This window comes from Meriones unguiculatus, chromosome 10 (assembly GCF_030254825.1).
Source record: "Meriones unguiculatus strain TT.TT164.6M chromosome 10, Bangor_MerUng_6.1, whole genome shotgun sequence".
Classification (NCBI taxonomy): domain Eukaryota; kingdom Metazoa; phylum Chordata; class Mammalia; order Rodentia; family Muridae; genus Meriones; species Meriones unguiculatus.
Genome location: NC_083358.1, coordinates 17,339,534 through 17,362,509, shown reverse-complemented (window position 1 = coordinate 17,362,509; position 22,976 = coordinate 17,339,534). Strand labels below are relative to the sequence as shown.

Here is a 22,976-nt window from a genome sequence, read left to right as displayed (position 1 = left end):
GAGAACTGACCCTTGGAAGTTGTCCTCCGATTTCCATACATGCAGTGCCATATGTATACACACAGAGAGAGAATGAATGAATGAATGAATGAATGAATATGAAATTTAAGGGCTGGAGAGACTTGCTATCCTTGCCAAGGACCTCAGCTTGGTTTCCAATACCTGTGTTGAGTGGCCCACAACCCCATCTAATTCTAGTCTCAGGGGGATCCACTGCCCTCTCTGTCCTCCGCAGGCCCTGCACTGCCACGCACCTATCCACGCAGAGACACGTAAATAAAAATAATAAAACAAATCTTTTTGAAATGTAATTTCAAAATTCAGAAAAGGAAAGCGCCGAGTCTTCGCACTTAGAAGCAAAGGACATTTTCTCCAATCTTCACTATCTGTCCAATGCAGCGAGCCTCTGTAAGAGACCCTGTCTTACAGGGAATAACATGGAAAGCAATAAAGGAAGACACCCAGTGTCCTCCTGTGGCCTCCCTGTGGCCTCCCAGTGGTTACATACAGGTGCCCTCATCTACATGTGTACCACACACACACACCAAAAGTTAAGAAATTTAAAAGTAGAAGTGTTAGGCTTCCTTGACCCCTTCAGGTCAGGTAGGTGCCTATTACTAAGGGGTCATTACTAACTGTGTCATTCTGATTTGCCACTTCTTCCAAGGGCACTCTCTTTTTCCCCCTCCCGGATGGGACTGGCTGGCTGTATGCCTTACACGGGACTGCCGAACTCCCCAAAGCTGTTGCCAATATCTACCGGGAGATTCCGTGTAAGACTCTCCATGTTGAGCTCCTGCCAATCAGCAACTGGCTGAACAAGCCCCAGAGGTAAGGGTGTGGGATGAGCAGTGAGAGTGGGGGAAGAGATGACTTCCACCATCTAACGTGGTCCTTCCCCTGTGGAGAAGGCCCTACAAAGAATGTCAGGCATGGGTGGGGGGGTCAGAGACATAGGCCTCAGTGTAGCCAGGCATCTCATGAAGATGAATCCCGTGTCCTTATTCATGCTAATTCTTACAGATCCTAGAGCACCACCTCACACAAAACAAATGCCCAGTAAATAATAGTTCTTATAGTCCTAACAGACAGCATCTTTGTTGTTGTTGAGCATCTTAGAGCTTGGGCTACTAGCCAGAGAAGAAAGCCCCTCAAATTGTGCCTGCAGTAGGTTGAAAGGAATGTGGGGACTGGGAGAGATCAAGCGCAAGTAGCCTCATCCTTTCCCTCCACAAAGAACTAGAGACTAGGAGAAGTGCGTCATCCTGGAGGCCACCTGCTTGGCACCGTAGGCAAAAGCTCAGATCTAAGTCTGAACCCCGGTTTTGCCAATAGCTACCCATGTTGTCTGAGCACGTCATCTTTCTTCTTTGGGCCTCTATTTCCTCTCCCATAAAGCAGAGGTGTTACTGAGACAAACCTCCTCTCGACATTGTGACAGCTGAATATCTGTAGATAACGTGGAGAAGGACCACTGGACACCCCGGCCCAATAAATGGTGGCCGCTGTCAGTGTTAGCGACAGAATGAAGACTAGAAACACAGGCCCACACAGACACAGCTCCTTCCCTCCCCTCCTCTGGACAGTCCCACTGTCCCTCGGTGTCTCTTGTCATTTCTCATTGCCTCTCTCCTCTCTTGTACTGCCCTAGATTCCGGGTCATCGTGGAAATGCTGAAACCAGAGAAGACAGACCTAAGTGTCACTCTGAAGGGCCTCGATTACATTGATGTTCTGTCTGGCTCCAAGAAAGACTACAAGCTGAACTTCTTTTCCTACAGGGAAGGACTGTATACTGCAAAGGTATTGCCACATCAAAGGCACCTCTCTGGGGGTTTGATCCTGGGGTGTTAGAAAATAACAGACGTTACCCTCCAGGTGCTGTCCCAACGCTCCACAGTATTCACTCCATGTGAATACTGCTACTTGTCCGATCCATTCATTGTTTAATAGGTATCCATTGAGTGCGCAGACCATGTTCTGTGCTAAGTGCTGGTAACACGGCAACGGACAGAGCCAGGCATGGTCTCTGTTCTCAGGAAGCACATATATGTGGAGGAGACAGACATTATTCTATCAATGCATAATTTTCAAATGGGATAAGTATTTTAAGGCAGGGGAGTATGTATGGATTCATACTCACAGGAGAGGTCAGGCCTGAAGGCTTCAGGTTTGTCTGTTTATAGGCAGTCTTTGAAGCTATTATTGGTGATGGAATCACCAAGGGAAAGATTTTAAAGTATAAACCTACACAAGGTCTATAGATAGATAGATAGATAGATAGATAGATAGATAGATAGATAGATAGATAGATAGATAGGTAGGTAGATAGATAGGTAGATAGATAGATAAGGGTCTAGATAAATAAAGTCACCACCTAGTAATAAGATTAATGATCCAATGTATTTAAAAAAACAAAAGCTAGAATAGAGTCTACTTCACAAAAGTAGCCACTTGAAATCCAGGCATGGTGGCACATACCTGAAATCCCAGCACTTAGGAGGTAGAAGCAGGAGGATAGGCGTATGAGGCCTGCCTCTGTAGTTGGGTGCTACATGAGACCTTGTCTCAAAAGAAACTTGTTGGAAGTTGCTGTACATGAATGACCAACAAGCACACAAGACCAACATCCCCATTCTCCAGGGAAAAGAATTGTGACAGATGACCAGTTGTAAGGAGAAGGGGACTGCTTAGAGCAGTCCCTCCATGCAGGATACTTCTTTGCACATGACTTTGGACAGGATGCTGAGCTTTGTTACACTTCTGTTCCCTGGTCTGCAAAGGGCAATGGCATTGCTGATGCATTGTGGGATTGCATAGCCCGCCATATACTAAATCCCTAGTAAGTGTTAAATGTTGCCTATAATTGTTTTTCTTGCTAACAGCTCTGGCATCAAGAGCGGTAGGTATGAAGCCCACCACAGCCTGAATGTCTGAGGTCTTGCTTGTTCTCTGGGGTTGTCTAGCTGGTTAAATGCTGTCAATGGACCAAGCTGCTCTAGCATCTTCTACTGAGATTCTTAGGTCTCGCCTGAAAAAAGCCAGACCAAAGTTCCTAAAGAGAAAGCCTGCCTGGCAGGGATCAGACTGGCTGGCCATGTCACCCCAGTACCCATGCTTCATGTGCCCAGCAAGGCACATGTCCTAGACAGCAGGACACCCTGAGTGTGGACAGAGGACCCTGAGCTAACCGCTTCTCTCCCTGCTTCTTCCTGCTCTCCCCATGAACACAGGTGATCTTCCGGAACGAGGTGACCAATGAGTTCTTGTTCTACACTGTGAGTTTCAGGGTCATCCCTTCTGGCATTATAAAAACCATCCAGATGACAATCCCAGTCCGCCAGAGTGTCTCAGCCTCCATCAAGTTGGAGAACCCCCTGCCCTACTCGGTGACCTTCTCTACAGAGTGCAAGCTGAGTGACATCAGCCTGCCTTCCCAGTTTGCCGTGCCTGCAAACTCTGACGTAAGGCCCTGACTGCCATGGGACCCTTAAGGGCTATGACTTAGGCTTCTACCCATGGTGCCTCTTGGTCTATGTTCTGCATCCCTTGAGTGTGGGCCAGCCCTGGTAGAAGGCAAGAAAAAATGACAAGGGACAGTTCCTTTCTTCTGCAGCCAGAGCCTTCATGTGAACTAGGAATACTTAGCTTTGGTATGGGCAGATAAAATAGATATCTTTTTATAATGACTTTGTCTGTTGATTGTTTGCCTTGTTCAAACTAAGGGGAAAACATCACTTTTCCAATTATAAAAGCAGCATAGAGATAAAAGTGTACCTTAGTGGTTGAGCACTTGCCACTAAGCGTGCACGGGGTATCCTGGATTCGATCTCCAGTCCTCTCACACACAAAGTAGCATGGATCTTAGTGTGAAAAGGAAAGCAAGATGTATAAAGTAGCAGGATAGGACACGCACATACACACAATATAAACACATACATACATATAAACACATATACATATACACATATACTTATGCTACACACACGTATTTATACGTACACACATGAACACACGCATGTAAATATATACACACATACACACATGCACCACACACACATACACGTATGCATGCTTGTACACTTGTTGCTTGTACTTGCCATTCCCAGCGTGCTCTGGAGATGCACACACGAATCTCTGACCATGGTCAGGAGGACATGGCCAAGAATTATGAGCTGGGAGGAAATGGACTTTCACAGTTTATCATTCCAAAACTCACTATCTAAATTTCATCAAAATCCCCACTCTAACTTCCCTACCTCCCCAGACCTTGTCTGACTCCACCTGTTCCTTCACTCCTCCAGCTCTTCCTTCTTCTCCAGGATCTAGGTTAGTTTTCTCTGCTCTCCTGCCCATTGTTAGCGGGATTTTATCTGTCGTTTGTCTCCTGTGCCTTTGTTGTGATCAGGTAAGCTCTACTCTGAGATTGCTCTCTAAGCTGGGCTGTTTCAGTGACAGGCCTCAGCCATTTGGTCAGTTTTTGCCGATATTGTTTTGCTCTAAGTTGGGTTTGGGTTGGCTTCTTTGAAATAGGGTCTCACTGTGCCATCCAGGATGACCTCAAACTCCTGACCCTCCCGTTTTCCTAACAGCAGTTGTCCCACTGAGGCTCTTGTTTTAAGCATTTAAATATTCTCTACTGCCCCCACTAGGCTGGTCCTATTACAACATCTTAGAGATAAACTGAAACCATCCCTCCAGCTTCTGCCACAACTGTCAGATTATCCCACCAAGTTCCCCCCGGGCTATATGGATCCCCTCAGTTCAGGACTGATCCGAGTTTTCTGGCTCTCAGTGTTGCTGCTTCTCAACCACGCAGGGGCTGATATTACACAAGGCCCATGCTTATTGGTGCCTTGACTCTCCCAAGTCACTTTTGGGTTTGAGGTTACCTTTACATTTAGTTTCATGATAGGCGTTAGCTTGTTGTTATTTTGAGCCTAGCTAATCTATGTGTTTGGAGGAGAGTCCAAACAGTGTTGTAACTATTACTACCCTCTTACTCTAAACTGGTTTCTATGTATAATGTGAGTAGAAGATTCACTTTGTTCCCCAAGTCAATATGAGTCCCCACAGACTGACTGAAATTCTCATATGAAACTAGGCACGGTGGCACATGCCTGTAATCCCAGCATTCAGGAGGTACAGGAAAGCGGATCAGAAAGTCAAGTTCATCCCCAGCTATGTATGAGTTTGAGACCAACTTGAGCTACATGAGACCCTGTCTCAAAAATAAATAAATAAAAACAAAGCTCATCTCATCTTTTCCCTACTGCTCTGCAGAAGTATATATAAGATAAGTCGAGCTCATGCATCCATGGGTCTGTTCTGTCTCCTCTGGGATAAAATAATTTCCGGTCTCATGCTAATGCCTCTGCATCCTTTTAACCAATACTCGGGGTTGATTGACATCTAGTGAAGCTGCAATCACTCACTGTTACTCTGGCCATAGTTTACTCTTGTCATGATTCAGGATTACGCCAGCTATGCTTGATTTTTTATTTCTATGCAAATTGTGAAGCCAAGTTGCTCAGAAGAAGTAAAGAAAAAGAAAAGAACTAGGGACTTTGAGTGGAATTCCACTGAACCTACAGATTATTTTAAGAATCACCTGTCCGTTATTTGTTGAACCATAACAAATTCCTCTCAAACTTAGTAGCTTGTCAAACAGCAAATGCTTGCTCTTCTCCAGGGTTCTGATGATCAGGATTGCAGGTGTGGCAGCTTGGCTGGGTGGTCTTTGCTGGGGTGAGGGGGTGTTTCTCAGAAGGCTAGAGTCGGGAGCCAAACAATTCATCCCCACACCTGAGATTAGATAATCTGCCTCTAGACCCAGGCACATGGTCGCTGATTATGCTTTTAGCCCCTGTCAGCTGTTAGCTAGGGCCTCAGTCAATCTGTGACCTCTCCCTAGAGCATTTTCCAACATGGCCCACTTGCCTAGAGTGAAAGATATAAGGGAAAGAGAGTAGCCCCCAGGGAAGAATGGAATGCTGGCCCTCTCTCTCACTGCCCATTCTCAGGAGTGACACGCTCGCACTTTATCACCAAGCCTTTACCACCAAACCTTCTCCCCAGCCCTGTCCTGGAATTTCTTTAAGAAAGAAAACAATTGCAAGTGCAAGGCATTAAACCCTCAGCCTTGTGCATTCCTGGAAATCTTTGCCCCACTGAGCTACAGGCCCATTTTCCCCACTCCCTTCTCACCCCTGCTTTTTTGAGACGGGTTCTCACTAAGTTACTCCTGCTGAGCTGGAACTCACTCTCTAACCCTGACAGGTCTTGATCTTGTCCTCCTCCTGTCTTAGGCTCTCAAGTAGCTAGGAACTATAGACCTGCATCTCAGGCCTAGCAAAGAAAGTTTGACTACAGATTATTTTATTTTTAAATTTTTATGCTGGGAATTCAATTCAGGGCCTTAGGCATGCTAGACTAAGCTATGTTTGTTTTTACATTTGTCTATTCATATCACTTTTTATCATAAAATCATTTTGTCTCATGTTCTTTTTGACCAAAAAAAAGCTTTAGTGATTCCTTTTGTTCTGATTTTTTTATTTTTATTGATTATTCTGATTGTTTTTATTTTTAATGTATTTTAATGATGTGGGGGTGGGGCATGTGCACCCGTGCAGGCATCTGAAAAGGTTAGAGGTGTTGCACCCCCAAAGGAGACAGAGCTACAGAGGCTTGTGAGCCTCCTGATGTGGGTTCTGGGAATTGACCTCAGGTCCTCCAGAAGAACAGGGCGTGTTCTGAACTGATGAGGCTTCTCTCCAGGCCGTCTTTGTTTTATGTTTTATTAATGGACACTTATAGTAAAACACGTCAAGCTATATAAAAGTATATGAAATAGAAAGTTTAAAGTCCCATACCCATTTCCCCCAGATGTAATACCAGAAACAGCTATTCTTAGACTCTTCTGTACTCACAAACAACAAAAATGGGGCCAGCAACATGGATGGCTCTTGTGCCCAGGCCTGACAACTTGAGTTTTGTCCTTGGATCCCACAAGGTAGCAAGAGAGACCAGGTCTCGAGAGTTTCCCTTCTAGCCAGTACACATGTGCACACAAACAATAAATTAATTTTTAATCAATACGTATGAGCATTATATACATTTTTTTATTTAGACCTCTTTTCTTTCCTTTACAATAGCAACACCTCTCATCACAATTCTACCTCATTCTTTTGTGGCTGTATAATATTCCAGAGAGATGGGAAGACCCTAAGTCATTCAACTAATTCTACTGATAGTGCACTTGAGTCATTCTCTCTCTCTCTCTCTCTCTCTCTCTCTCTCTCTCTCTCTGCTATTATAAAGCTTTGGCTATTGTTGTTTTGCCTTGTAAAAATGGGAAAAGGGGAACATTTCCCCTCAAGTAAAGGTGGAGCCCAGAAAGCTTTTCTGAGAATGACTGTATGCAAAGAAGGGACTGCCTGGCATTTAATCTCCTGTTGATTTCCATACATGTGCTTCCCTAGGAAGGGCCAACACCTGTTTCTTAGGTTCAGATTTGGGATGGAGAAATGCCTGGAATAGAAAAAGACAAAGGATGGAGATAAGGGAGGGAGGGAGGGACTGGGAGGGAATGAGGGATCGGGACACGGCTGGGATACAGAGTTAATAAAATGTAACTGATAAGAAAAAAATAAAATTAAAAAAAGAAAAAAAAAGAAGAAGAAAAAGACAAAGGAGAAAGAATGGACTAACCTGGGGTAACCTAGGCTCAGGGTCAGCTTCAGTGTTTGTATGTGAAGCATCGGTTTTTGCCATCACCTGCTGTGAGGTTTTAAGCAGGTTAGTTGGTGTGAGAGGACAGGGCAGATTTCCAACCTGACAGGAGCCTCTGTCTTCTCTTGCAGGGAACATTCTCATTTGAATTCCAGCCCTTGAAAGCTGGAGAAAGCATGGGGAGACTGGCCCTGCACAACAGCGACTTGGGATACTACCAGTACGAGCTCATTCTCAAGGCCTTGCCCGCACCTCCTGAGAAACCTGTCCACTTCCAGACTGTTCTTGGCAGCAACCAAAGCATCTTTGCAAAGTTCATCAATTATACCCGGCAGAAGACAGAGTACTACTGCAGGGTGAGCAGACTGGAGGGTGAGCGGGCTGCAGGGTGAGCGGACCTTTCCGTGGCATAAGTCGGGGTTCAAAACTAGTAAGAGGCCCAGAATTGTAGTGAATTCTTATCTCCCAGCTCACAGGAGGCAGCAGCAGGGGATCATGAATTTGAGACCATCCTATCTGAGACTTTATAATGAGTTCTAGGCCAGCCTGGCCTACATAATAAGACCCTGACTAAAATATCACTGATGATGGAAGGATGACTCCAGGGTACAGAGATAGGAAGCTCAGAGGCAACCGGGTGCTGTCATAGTGACCCCCACTTTGGAAGACTGAATCTAACCTAGAAACAACTAACGAGAAATAGATGGGTTCTTCCACTACAGATTGTCTGCTTTATTTAGCTGGGTTTGGAGAGGGAGAGTTTGCTTCCTTCCTTGTTCACAGCGGACAATAAAGGAAGACAGTATCACTTGATAAGTTGTGGGATCAGTTATGGGATTTGAATCCTTACCCATCACTTAGTCTGAATGAGTAATTTGCCTAATCTCTCTAAACTATAAACGGAGATAATGGCCCCTTCTCCGCCATTTTCTATTACTATAAATGAAAGCCACAGGCTTCTAATTTCTTAAATGAATAAATAAATAGAACTAAGGACCTCTTGCCAGTGAGTGCTCCTCCAAAGAGTTCCAAAGTCATAAGGAGGTGAATCTAAGGGGGGGGGGGTCATACAGAACTGGTTTATATAAACTGATATACTTTCGAACCATTAGCCCATCAATCTGCTAATCCATGAATGGATTCATTTGAGAGGGCTACTCTCATGACCAGTCTTCTCACAGAGATCCCACCTCTTTAATACCTCGCCATGGAAGCCTGTGACTTGCAACCTCACATGGGTACCATGAGTGCATACGTGCACACATGCATGAAATATATCTGCAAAGCCATGTCCTTAGCACCTAGCCCATAGCAAGTATTCCATAGACATTAGCCATTATGACAGCTGGAATGTAAGACGGAAAACCAAAACAACAGCAAATGGAAGACTGTTCATCACACTCACTTGGGGATTCTGCTAAGAACAAGTCCTATCTCAAATGCTTCCTGGTCAGGGCATCTGAGGGATGAGAAGGCCCTGATGGGGCTCATGGACAATTAAATGGTCTAGGATACAAACGGCACCTGTCAGTTTTGTTCAGGTCAGAATGTCCCATCCTCCGTGTGAATGGAAGGAGACAAGAACTAGATGGGAAGAATGGTCCCAGGTCTCCCCACAGCACCATCTGGCCGTAGGTCCTAGGGCACATTGTTAACATCTCTCGGCCTCTGTTTCTCAGTAGCAAAGTTGGGATAGTGGTGAGTAATACTTACCTGCAAAGACCTCAGCTCCACGGGGCACAGGATATTACATGACAGCCCTCCTGCTCTCTCACAAACATAAGTTCTTTCATGTCCGAAAGCAGAAAGGATTGGTTTGGGTTCCTGATAGTCTCTTTAAGATCCAGTGGGAGTCAAGGCACTTTCTTTCCCTTTCAGACGGATTGTCCTGACTTCCACACAGAAAGAGTCATTAATGCGGCCCCCGGGGCCCAGGGTGGCACTGAAGTCAGCGTGGAAGTCTTCTTTGAGCCCAGCCACCTGGGAGAGACCAAAGGCATCTTGAGCCTGTCGTCAATGGCAGGTGGTGAATATATCATCCCGCTCTTCGGACTTGCTCTGCCCCCCAAGCCCCAAGGCCCCTTCCTAATCAGAGCCGGGTACAACATCATCATCCCCTTCAAGAACGTCTTCTTGCATGCAGCGAACTTCTCCTTCATTGTGGAGAACCCAGCCTTCACCATCCGAGCTGCAGAGGCCGTGAGACCCAAGAAGATCAACAACATCACGGTCTTCTTTGAGGGGAACCCGTCGGGCAGTAAAACCCCTATCACCACCAAGCTGATTGTCACCTGCCCTCACTGTGAAGGCTCTGAATCCGGGATCAAATGGGTTTATTACCTGAAGGGAGTCACCCCTTGAGTCACAACTGCACCACGTATGTGAGCTGTGGCATCTTAGCAAAGAATAGAGAAGAGAAGGGGACCTCTCCTAGGACTTTCTTATGTGTGTTTATTAATAGGGGGAATTATTTCTATATTATGTTTTACACATACAGATGTGAAATTTATGTTCCACATTAAAATTTATAGTGACACACAATCGATCTGCATTCAGGCTGAATGAATCAGTGACAATCTCAATAGTTGTGTTTCCCATAGATAAGCACTCTTGAAATGATCCCGGCCTGTAAGGAGACACTGGTATCTCACTCACCTTCACACAGCACTCACAAGTGTCCAGTGCAAGGAACTGCTGACTCTCCTTAAAATGTCATCAGCCCCCAGATATGACTCCATGTTGATGTGATGTCATTTCTGCTCTTTCATAAAAGGCAAAAAAATAAAAATAAAACCATCTTTAGAGTGATGAACAGGTCACCCTAGGGCAACTCACGATTACATCTTGTGTTTTATGCCATCAGCCTCCCAATCCCATATCCATTGCCTTCCGGAGGTGACTCCTTGTTGACCCCCACACACTCCCCTCCCCAGCCCTGAATACACAGTCAGCTGGAGGACACTCATTCTGTGCTCATCTGTACGCATCTAGCCATCTACCTCTCACCCAAAACCTACCCTCCCCAAACACTGATAGAATTGAGCTGGGGAGGAACAAAGTTATAATATATTCTTATATCATATGTGCATGCATCTGTGCACATATAATGGAGGGTGAGAACCAGGGCTACACAGTAAACACAGCCATTCATTCATGTTCCTTCATCTCAGTCAGGAATCCTATCCATGATAAAGACCTCCTTCCAATTTCATATTGTGTAACTGCCACTGTGCCACATGCTCTTAAAGGGTGGCCATCTAGGTGTCTTTCCTATATGTCCCTTAGGAAACTCCACCCACACAGGGACATGGAGCACCTCCATCAGCCCAGAAGCTGGACCCCACACTCACCTCTTTGCCCCGGGGCCTCATAGGACCACTGACCTATGGGCGCCATTTTCAGATCAATATAATTAAACATTGGCTCGGAGGAGATTGGCTTCCACAGATACTTACCTCTAACTGAGTGTCCCCACCTCCTCCACCTTTTCTCATTCCAGGCAGCCTCCTGCAAGAGAGAGCGGTGCTATGAAACCAGATGACCACTTGGGAATGAAGTCTCCAAAGAAGTGAATGTCCAAATGGTCCCTGAACCACCGCCAGAGGCAGCGTCTGGGAAGTTACTAAAGACCGACCCAATTCTCACTCTCTGGCATAGCCTTGTTGAATTAGAAACTGTGGGCACAACCCAGAAATACTCTTTTAAATAAGCCCACTACCTGTTGTAGTCTTGGAGGGAAAGTTTAAGGGTTCTCTTTGGTTGCTTGGGGTTTGTTTGTTTGGGCTCTTTTGACGCAGGATCTCAACATGGTTGGTTTTGAACTTCATTACTCTTGCCTCAGCCTTGTGAGTGCTAAGATTAAAGTGTGTACTACCACACTGACTTCAGTGGTGGTGGTGTGTGTGTGTGGCCGCACACATTTGCATGTACATTTTTTCATAATTTATTTAATTTTATCTAATGTGCATTAGTGTGAAAGTGTCAGATCCCTTGGAATTGGCATTACAGACAGCTGTGAGCTGCCATGTGGGTGCTGAGAATTGAACCCCAGTCCTCTGGAAGAGCAGACAGTGCTCTTAACCACTGAGCCATCTTCCCAGTCCTGTGCATGTACATTTACATATGTGTGTGAGAGTGTGGGTATTACATGTGCATATGTATGAGGGCACATGCATGGGGGTCAAGGGAGAGCCTCGGGTGTCAATCCTTGCCTTCTACCTAGAGAGAGAGAGCCTTCCACTTATGCCAGGCTAGCCCATGAACTCCAAGAGATTCTCCTGTATCTGTCTCCCATCTCCCATCTGGGCATGCTGGGATTACAGACTGATGCACTGCTGTCTCCAGTCTTTAGTTAGGTTTTTGTATGTGAACTTAGATTATCAGGCTTGTGCAGCAGGCAGTTTGCCCACTAAGGCATCTCCCAAGCCCTTTAAAGTGTTTTGGCAACGGAAAAAAAAACTTCTACTTTTTGTCATCCCCCCCCCCCCGCAAAACCCTCAGCCGACACATGCCACACACAACTAATGCCAAGTTAAGCTTTCCCTATAATGCTTTTCAAAACTGTAGTTCATAACCAATTGGTTTTACAGCCAGTAAAGATAATAGGGACCAGCAGGATGGCTCAGCAGGTGAAGGCACCTGGTGCCTGACAAGCTGAATTCAATCCCAAGGAGCCACTTCGGAGGAGAGAACTGACTGTTCGCTGAAAGTTGTCATTTGACTTCCACACATGTACCATGACATGCATGCACACACACACACACACACACACATAATTATGCTGTAAAATATTTTTAAATAAAATAATAGGTATAAAGACAAAGAATTAGAAGACAGATTTTTTTTCCAGCGATTGGTTGAACAAAAACCACACTAGCCAGCAATCTGACAGGATGTTTAAAAAAAAAAAAAAATCAGTGAGCAGCTGCTGTGACTGGCAGATACAGAGTCTGTATGAAGTCAGCAGTTTCCCAGTCTTTGTTTATATCAAAATCTCTGGGGAGGACTTGCAAAACCAGATTGCTGGGCTGTTCCTCCTGAAATGCCATCTAGAAATTGCATTGTCTTTGAGGAAACAACTTGATTAGGGTACAGCATTGCCTGTAGCTTCTCAAGTCATTATGACACGCATGCATTGGTGTCACTGTTAGAACGGTTACTAGAGAACCATTCCAGAGTCTGTAATGACAGCAAAGTGGGGTTGCAAGATGGATCATCGCTATGAAAGAGGGGTGAGACTGCAGACAAGCATAGGAATTAACCAGAAGTCGAGAGGAGTCAGAGCAGAGACTTCTGGCCAGCAAGGCCAGAGAAGAGGAAGTCAGGCAAGAGTGCCCTCCCAACCCCCAGTCTTCATTCACAGAACCACTGTTAGTCCAGAGATGAACATGTGACCTTAATTAATCTACATCTCTAACGTACCAGGGAAGTTTCTTTCTAGAAACTTCCAACCTAAAGGTGGGACAAAGCATTCATTTAGGCTTTAGGGAGAAGACACTGGTTTCTTAGCAACCTGATTCAGAATGCAATTTTGGAAGAAAAGAGTTCTTGCTGGTTGGGATAGAAAAATGTGCAGCTTCAGATATTAAAGGCCTTATCATAGTGCAAATAGTGTGACCCTTGGGAAATTCAGTTCACCTCTACAAAGGAGCCAACCCCAAAAAGCAAATAAATGGGTGAAATATTCTACCAGACATGGATTCACTGGAAATGAATGCGAATTGGAGAAAACAGACCCAAACCACCCCATTACTTTGGTTTAAATCTTTTTTTTTTCATTGTATCAACCATCATCGAATCCTGAATATATAAACTTGCGCACACTTTGGAATGTCCTTGACAAGCACTTGATTCAAGGTAAAAGGAGGGCTAGATAACACATTTTCTCGGAGTGTGACTGTCTACATTTATGTAGTTTTCACCCTGGTAGGAGTGCTAAAGGGGCTCCATCCTCTGCTCACTGGATTGTGTTGGAAAAGCTTTTGCCACATGTAAAACCCTTCTCGCAAGAAAACACACTGTCTTGGATCTGTGTTGATTAATTTCTTCATGGTGTACTGAATTTTGGATCACGCTCGGCATTTGTTTACTGTGTACACATAGCACATGGTTGCCAGCCTAGAAGCTTACAACAGTCCAAGTTTATTCTCTCTCAGTTTCCGTGGGTCAGGAGTCCACATGGACTGAGCTGGGTTCTCTCAGTCCAAAGATTCCACAGGCCAACTCAAGGATCAGCCTCATCTTCACATGAAGGCTCGAGTAGGAAAAGATATGTCTCTAAGTTTCCCTTGTGAATTGTCAAAATTCACTTTCTTGGGTTTTATGGCTAGAATCATGCTTTCTTGGCAGTTGATAACAGGAGACTGCTCTCAGCAACTAGAGACCACTGTCCTTCCCATCATCAGCTGTTCACAGCGTGACTCCTGGGGCCATCAGGAGAATCTTCCCATGCCAGATATCCAGGCACTTTGAGGTCTTGCTGACTATATCAGGCCTACCCACAATAATCTCCTCCTCCCCCTTAATTCATCTGTTATGGATCTTTGTTACACTTGCAAAATCTCTTCTGCTCTCAAACACAATAATTCTGTAGTAGTTCATATTTACAAGACCTTTTCACACCAGAGGGCTCTGCCTATCGCAGCCCATCACTCGCTGCATCTAGCTTTATGTGAGTGCTTTGTGCTCGTTAGCAGCATCTAAAAATAAATGCATTATTCCTCAGACTTAACTGTAGGCTAGCCCTCCTTGTTCTAAGTTCCTGACCCTGGAAGCTCTGTTGAATTTGGATATGCCTCCCTTTTGACTGCAACATTCATTACTCTATGGCCAAAATTTCCTCTCCCCCGATTTTATCACACAGATTCAATTTCTGTCCCACCATTTAACGTGACAACCCAAACATCATCTGCTTTCCAATGATTCCATCTAGACACCTGCCCGCCCTCAGCAGATTTGGGGTTGCTGCAGGTAACCCAGTGCTCTCGATTGTCAGGACATGGTCACACACTCTGACTTCCAAATGGTGGGTTGGGCACCACTCTCAGTGTTGTGGCATATCCACCAGAGAGACTACTTGGTTTAAGCCGATAGAAAGTCTTCCTTAGCTGGCCAGTGACTACACTGGTGTTCAGGATCCCAGTGTAGCCCCTAGCCTTTCGCAGGCTGAGCTTTTAAGCGGTGGGGGGGTGGGGGGAAACAACACATCCTAGGTTGACACACCTCACTTAGCAAGAATAGTCACTACCAGAAGCAGAACTACAGAAGCCAAAAAGCAAGGCTAGGACATTTAGAGACTTTCCCAGAACTGTGGACTTTGATGGATTAGCTCTTGGTTTTTGTTTTGGCAGGTGGTGCTGTCTACATGTTGAGTTTTATGGCCTGCGTAGTCCTTCCATCATGGAGTCAGTTGTGCTAAGGTCTGGGAGCCCATTACAGTTAGAACCTGCAATTTTAGGAGATATACCTCTTTTAAATGGCCAATATTTTAATATGTCTTAGGAAACAGGACTGTTTGAATCTATTATTTTGGGGCACAAGCAAGGCTGAGGTGAGAACTTAAGATTCGTTTTATTGAAAGTATATAGATTTGAGGGGCTGGAGAGTTGGCGTATTCTGGAGGGTACTAGCCACACATTGCTGAAGACCTTACTTCAGATCCCATGTACTCACTCAAAAGCCTGGTAAGGGACCTCTGGTCTCTAACTCCAGCACTGGGAGATGGGGAAGGTAGAAGCAGGCCAGTCCTTGGAGCTCACTGGCCGGCTTCCCTAGCCAAACCCAGAGTTTCAGGTTCAGTGAAAGACCTTATTACAAAAGAAAGGCAAGGCTACTGCCCTGCAGACTATCAAAGCAGATGTTGAGACTTATGGCCAAACTTTGGGCAGAGTGCAGGGAATCTTATGAAAGAAGTAGGAAATAGTAAGATCTGGAGAGGACAGGAGGTCCACAAGGAGATCAACAGAACCAAAAAAAATTTGAGCACAGGGGTCTTTCCTGAGACTCATACTCCAACCAAGTACCATGCATGGAGATAAACTAGAACCCCTGCACAGATGTAGCCCATGACAGTTCAGTGTCAAGTGGGTTCCATAGTAATGGAAACAGGGACTGTCTCTGACATAATCTGTTTGGCCTGCTCTTTGATCACCTCCCCCTGACAGGGGAGCAGCCTTACCAGACCACAGAGGAAGACAGTGCAGCCACTCCTGATGAGACCTAACAGACTAGGATCAGAAGGAAGAAAAAGAAACCCTCCCCTACCAGTGGACTTAGGGAGGGGCATGTGTGGAGAAGGGGGAGAAAGGGAAGGATTGGGAGGGGAGGAGAGAGGGAACTAGAGGGGGGATACAAAGTAAATAAAGTGTAATTTAAAATAAAATTAAAATTAAAAAATAATAATAAAAAAAAGAAAGGCAGGGCTGGGCGTGTAGCTCCCGTAGTTAATTCACGAGCTTGCACACAGCCTTTCCTTCTGTCCTCAGCACCACGTAAACCCAGGGTGGTGGCTCACGCCTGTAGTCCCAGCACTAAGGAGGTGGAGGCCAGAGGATCATAATTTTTTTTAGTTATTATTAAGGTGTTTATTGAAGTGAGAAAACCCCATAACCAAAAGTAACGTGGGGAGGAAATGGCTTGTTTCACCTTATAGCTTATGTCGCTGAGGGAACTCACGGTAGAAACCTGGAAGCAGGAGGTGACACGAAGGCCACTACTGTGCCGCCCCTCAAAGCTTGCTCCGCCTACTTTCTGAGAGTCTCCGGGACCACCTACCAAGTGTGGCCCCACCCACAGTGGGCTGGGCACTCCAAGTCAACCACTAATTAAGAAAATGCCTTACAGGCTTGCCTACATCCCCATCTTACGGAGGCATCTCTCTCGATTGAGGCTCCCTAGTCGCAGATGATTCTAGCTTGTGTAGAGTTAACGTAAAATTAGCCAGCCAGAACTATTATCCTCAGCTGCACAGAGTGTGAGTCCAGCCTAGGACACGAGAAAAGAGTGAAAAGAGCTACAGAGGACACCCGACCTCGGGTCTCCATACACATGTGCTCACACATGCGAGCAGGTTTGAGAAAGTGTATTAGTACAATTCCGGGCTGTAGCTCAGTTGGTAGACTTGTCTAACAAGGATGAGACCCTGGGTTCCTTGTCCAGCACCATATAAGATCAGCTGTGGCGAGGCAAGCCTGTTATCCCTGCATTCAGCAGATGAAGGCAGGAGAATCGGGAGTTCAAGGCTATCCTCAGATATCTATAGTTTGAGGCCCCTGTCTCTTCACTAGTAATTGGGCTGGAGAGATGGTCCAACGGACAAAGGGGTCTGCCGCCAAACCTGACAACGATGAGAATTCGATTCCGGGACGCCCAACACGGTGGAAGGGTGCCCCAAGTTATCTTCTGACCCCCAAAAGCGCACCTTGGTGAATGCACACACACACAAATAAAAGACAAGTGGCTAGGATACGGTGAAAATGATGGAGACCCTGGCATAAGCGACAGTGACTGCTAAGTGACCAAAGAACTAATGCATAAATTAAACTGAGTCAGGCTTCGTCTCCAGAAGCCCGCCCTGCGGAAACCTCCTCGGCAGCGCGCCCGAACCACCCCCCACCACCTGCTCTACCCTCTCCGAAAGCCCACTGCGCCCAACCCGGGAGCGGGCGGGGAGGGGGTGGAGCCCTGGGGAGCGTGGCCAATAGAGCACGGCATTCGAGGGGGCGTGGCCGCAGGGGGCGGAACCTTTGGGCGGCGGAAGGCGGAAGTGCCTGTGGCGTCACGTGACCTGAGTAACATGGCCGCGGCCCAGTGAGCGTTGCCGGTTCCTGGCGGGAGCTGGTCGCGTGAGCGGTGGGGCGGTCCGGATCGCGCGTGGGAGAGCAGGGTCTGGGCAGGGAACCCGAGGCGGCGCGCGGCTGCAGGACCAGGCGAACCCGGGGCGGTGTAGCCCATGAGCGGGCGCCGGGGTCCGCGCGGAGCTGCTCACCCCCCTGGCACTGGCGCGGCCCGGGCAGCCTCGGGCTAAGGTGTCTCGAGGCTCCCGGGCACAGCGCGAGCTGCCACCATGAACCCCGAGAAGGACTTTGCGCCGCTCACGCCCAACATCGTGAGGGCCCTGAATGACAAACTCTACGAAAAGCGGAAAGTAGCGGCGCTGGAAATCGAGAAGTAAGAGCTACTGGGACCCCGCCCTGGCTATGCAGCTCCTGGCAGCTCTGCTTGCCCCTGGCGAAGGTTCGGTATTGACCTCTCAGGTTTCAGCTCTTAGCACATGGCTTTAGAGCGGGAAATCCAGGAGCTCCGTCTTTGCCAAGTTCTTTAACCTCCTGGCGCCCCTAAATAGCAGCAGTGAAAATGAACTTACTTATCGTATGGGCAGTACCTAGCACAGTGCATGGCACCCGGGGAATCTTTAGTGTGGCCTCAGTCAAAACACCAAGATCAGAGACTGGCCTCTCTGGGGTGGAGAATTTGCTTGTGATGTTGTCCCGCCTGGTCTTTTCAGCTTCTGAAGAGACCGTTAAGTGGTCAAGTGTGGAAATCCGATCAGAGCATGATCCGATGCTCAGAAGATTGTCATATTTAATCTTTAGTCATGTCACCCTTCTCCGCAAGTGAAATTGGGGAAATCTGACCTTCTCTTCTACAATATCGTGTGTGTGTGTAATGGTACACTGGTGTTTGCTTTGTTTCCAGGTGTTCAAAATAGGGAATGTTTAATTGGTAATGTTTTGCTGAGTGTGTGTGAGAGCATGTCAAGTTTTTTCCCCAGCCAAGTCCTAGTGACAGTCAAGTGAGTAGGTGGTTTCAGAAGAGTAGAAAGAAGCAGCCTGTGAAACTAGAAAAGCATTAAAGTCTAGGAGTTGAGATGTCCAACATAGTAACAACTCAGCATATGTATCTATTTAAATTTAAGTTAGCCAAAGTGGTGACAAGGGCCTGTAATTCTGGCACTTGGAAGGCTGAGGCAGAAATATTGGACCAATTTGAGATTAGCCTGGGTCACATAGCTAGACCCAGTCTCAAGAAAAAGGTAATAAACTAGTAAAAAAAAAATTTTTTAATTAAATTCAGCTCATCAGTTTCACTACACATATTCCAGGCATTTAGTGGCCAACCACCACAGCTGCACAGTACAGAACAGAAGACGATTCTGTCGCTGCACAGTGCTCACTTGGACAGCCCTAAGCTACGGAATGGTGCTCATTCGTTGGCCTAGGACGGATTCTTCACTTACAATTTCTTAACCGCAGTGCTGTTGATATTTGGAGCTGCGTGATTCTTGGTTGTAGTGGGAAGTTATGTGCCTTGTAGGATTTTTAGCAGTACCTCTGCCCTTTACCCACTAGATGCCAGTAGTACTCCATCAGTTGTGACAACCCAAATTGTCTTCAGACATTACCCAATGACCCTTAAAGACACAAAATCAAACCAGTTAAGAACAACTGCTTTGTCCTAGGCCAGTGGCTTTGGACTTAGGTAAGAAGACCCTCCCATTCGTCTGCAGTACTCAGCATGTCCACTCTAGCTGTTTCTTTCCTCAGCCACCACTTTTTTGAGCAACCTCTTTTTATACACCTTTCTGTTTATACCCTTGCTTTCCAGTGCTTAGCAAGTCTTAACAAAATTGCCATTCTGCATAGTGGACCCCAAAGATGGTATAGAGGCACAGTTGTGTGTCCATGAGTTCTGTTGGCTTTGTAAACTTGAACTGTATATTAGCTTTCCATTACTGTATCAAACACTCAAGATTTAAGTGAACAGGCTAGGCTATTGTCAGTTGGTCCTGTTGTTTTGGGGCCTGTGATGAAGCCCTTCAAGGGCACACCCAAAAGAGCTCTCAGTAAGCCCAACTCTAAAACTCTGCCATCTCCAAATAGTACCAGCAACCTTTGAAGTTAGCACATGGACTCTGAGAAACAATAATAAGAGTTAGAGTAGATGGGCCTTTGAGAGACAATAATAAGATTCGGACAGTTGCACACTGACACCAGTTTTATCCACCCACTCAGCTTCACAGAAGTATCTACTTTTATCCTGGCTTGAGTCATCTGTTAGGTCCTTGAACAGAGGTGTTCACAATATCACTGCTTCTAGCACAGTCTGTGTAAGTCTTCCCTGCAGATGGTTTTTGAGGGCTTTGCTCTTAACGCAGATCGTTTTGTATTAGACATTGCCCTTGATTTGTAAAATTCAGAGAAAATTCCTAGGGTGGTCAAGGACTATGACCTCCTTAAGAGCAAAAATGTTTCATTTATCCTCTTCACTTAGCACAGTGAATGCCTAGAGGCATTCGGCACATGTCCACAGGAAGGAATAGCTTTACAGTATTGATAGGAAAGTAACATTGTAGCCTAAGGAACTTGCTACTCAAAAGTGACCTGCAGATGGCCACTAAAAAGAAACTCTAGCTTCATCCTTGAGTGAATTAGAACTCGCAGGTGAACAAGATGGCTGCATGAACTGCAGGACAGGTTAAAGTTTAACAAGTGCTAACTTCAGAGACCTTCTGTTCTGTATATAGAATATTCCATGATTGCATATATTCTTCCTCAAAGTAATCCTAAGCCAAATAGCCCATTAATCAATCCCCATAGACACACCCATCAAGGAAAAGTAAAACATTGGCTGTTTCTTGTGTAGACTGGAGAAATGAATGTGCTTGCCCTGTTCTTGTGTGATCCCTCCAAGGTTCCCTCTTTCTTCAGAGACCACATAAAATATTGGCTAAGAGCACTAAAGCCTGGTAGCTGGGATTCAGGCTTCTCTTCACTAGTTAGGTGAACCTGAGCAAGCTAATTAACCTCAATGTCCTCATCTGCAAAGTAGTAATAGTATTCATCGGGGCATTTGATTACTGGCACTAATTTTGTAAAAGTGGTTAATGCAGTTGTTAGACACATTGCAACTGTTACATAATGCACAAATAGCTGTTACATAATTACTTTTAAATCTTTATAATTGTTTTATATCAGTACTGCTCTTGCTGCGTTTGGTTGTCAGACTAATGGCCTCCTAAAGATATCTTAATCCCTTGAATTTATGACTGGGTGATTTAAGATAGCAGGTATGAGCCTGAGGAGATGGCTCAGTAGGAATATTAGTTATTTTTCTGTTGCTGCCGTAAAACACCATGAGCTAAAATCAAGTGATGATAGAAAGGGTTTGTTTCAGTTTATGGTTTCAGAGGGCGAACCCATAATGTCAGGGGACACATAGCAGCCCACAGCTGGAGCAGGAAGCTGAGAGAGATCTCATCTCCATCCACTCACATACAGTAAAAAGAACAAACTGCAAGTGCAGTGAGGCATAAACTCTCAAAGCCTTCCTCCAGTGACATGCTTCCTCTAGCAAGGCTCCACCTCCTGTAGGTTCGATAACGTCCCCCTATTGGCAGCCAAACATTTACATAGGCAAGCCTAAGAGGGATGTTTCTCTTTCAAATGCCACAGTGGGAATAGTTCTTTCTATGCCAGCATGAGGACCTGAATTTGGATCCTAGCACTTGCGTAAAGCCTGGGCTTGGCACCTGCACTCCCCATGCTCTGGCTTGTTGGTCAGCCACTCTAGCCAAAACAGTGAACTTCAGGTTCCGTGAGAGATCTGTCTCAAATGTTCCACTTCTCTTTCCTTGATGGAGACAGATACCCGGTGTTGGCTTCTGGCCTCCACATGCAGTCACAGATGAAAGTGTATCTGCATACCCATATTATATATCATAGAGCCAAAGGAGGGGAGAAAAGAAAGCAGAAACAAGGCCGCTAACCCTAGAATGAGATCAGCCTAGATTACCCAGGTGGACCCACTGTAACCCCAAGCATCATTTAGTGTGAAAGAAGCAAGAAGAGTATCAGACTCCAGCAGCCATCCCTGGCTTTGAAGTTCTAAGGAGCAGCTAGCCAGAGATTGTGGGCATCATCCAGAAGGTGGCAAGAAGCTGGATCTTCCTATACAGCAGTGGTGCTCAACCTTCCTAATGCTGCAACCTTTAATACAGTTCCTCGTGTTGTGGTGACTCCCAACCATAAATGTATTTAATTGCTACTTCCTAACTGTAATTTTGCTACTGATATGAATCATAATGTAAATATCTGATATGCGACCCCCAAAGGGCTCTTAACTCATGGGTTGAGAGCTGCTACTATAGAGCCTCCAAAATATAAAGCAGTTTGCCTACACCTTGATCAGCTCTAAGCCGGGCAAGTTGCTTCCTAAGCCTCTAAGTGTGCAGTAATTTGTAACAGGAGCTAGTAGAAAACTGCTACAACTCTGAGAGCTATTGTGATAAAGCTCAACAAATGATACAGTGTTTGTCTAGACACTCTAGCCCAGTCTCTTTTTCTGCATCTGCCACCCCTCCAAGGCCTTGAGCTCCTGAGGCAGACACAGCCTTTGCATCATCCATCTCAGTAAGACTGAAGGCCTGGCTACCCATTAGTTTGCCCCTGGCTTTCCCAGACCAAGCAGGAAGCCCTTAGCCTAGTGGACAGCTGAGGTCAGTGAGCTATGATTAGGGACCCCTTTAAAGTGAATAGGATTCAAACCTCAAAGACAAATCAGGAGACTGTGTTGTGGTTTTCAAGGAGGCAGGAGTCTCAGGCCTCCCTACTTGCTTAACTGGAACTGCCCATTGGGTGGAATGGAAGGTGGGAGAAAGGCTGTGAGCTAAGGGTTGTTGAGTGTGTTTTTAGCCTTTCTCAAAAATCTCTAAGTGCACAGATGGGGTTAGAGCAGTCTGCCCCGACTGCTAGAACAATACCACAGGCTGGTGGCTTCAGTGATAGCCATTCCTTTCTTGCAGTTCTAGGGGCGGGACCTTTTCTCTACCTACAGGCACTTTGGGGGTTAGTACCTCAGCGTGTGAAGCTGGAGTACAAAGGGCACTCATCAGTGATCACAGTGACACCTGAGGTGACACGTGTGTAAAGTTCCATCCTTGGGGAGAAGTGGGATACAGAGGGATATGGAGAAGCATCCCTGTGTTTAGCCATTGTACACCCACCCCTCCTAGCTTCCCTATGAACCAGGTGATGGTAACCCATTTCACAAATGAGGAAGTGGAGATTTCTTATTAAGTCATTTTTCCAAGGTTTACAGCTAGAACCTCGGTGTACGACCAGGTTTATTTTTCCAAAGGGCATCCCCATTAGGTGGATGTGTTAAACCCTATCTGCAAACAAGAAATCCCACTCCTGCTATGGGTCCCCACCCAAGGGGGATGTGTGGATAATGAATTTTATCTTTGGA

General features: G+C 45.9%; 2 protein-coding genes across 3 annotated transcripts in view; both read left to right on the top strand.

The window, feature by feature from the left end:
• The window catches only part of Hydin (HYDIN axonemal central pair apparatus protein), a 355,607-nt gene extending 345,027 nt beyond the window's left edge, over nt 1-10,580 (top strand). Inside the window, exons 82-86 of the mRNA XM_021632513.2 lie at nt 668-831; nt 1,652-1,802; nt 3,233-3,463; nt 7,862-8,086; nt 9,609-10,580. Coding sequence (XP_021488188.2) covers nt 668-831; nt 1,652-1,802; nt 3,233-3,463; nt 7,862-8,086; nt 9,609-10,091 — 1,254 coding nt within the window. The 3' untranslated portion in view covers nt 10,092-10,580. The remainder of the gene's footprint in view (nt 1-667; nt 832-1,651; nt 1,803-3,232; nt 3,464-7,861; nt 8,087-9,608) is intronic.
• A 6,895-nt stretch (nt 10,581-17,475) lies between these two features.
• The window catches only part of Vac14 (VAC14 component of PIKFYVE complex), a 105,929-nt gene continuing 100,428 nt past the window's right edge, over nt 17,476-22,976 (top strand). The window contains exon 1 of one of the 2 annotated variants that reach the window (XM_021632553.2): nt 17,476-17,897. In XM_021632553.2, the coding sequence (XP_021488228.1) occupies nt 17,794-17,897 (104 nt within the window). In that variant the 5' untranslated portion in view covers nt 17,476-17,793. Of the gene's footprint in view, nt 17,964-22,976 lie in introns of both variants that reach the window. The other variant, XM_060391978.1, reaches the window with a different exon arrangement.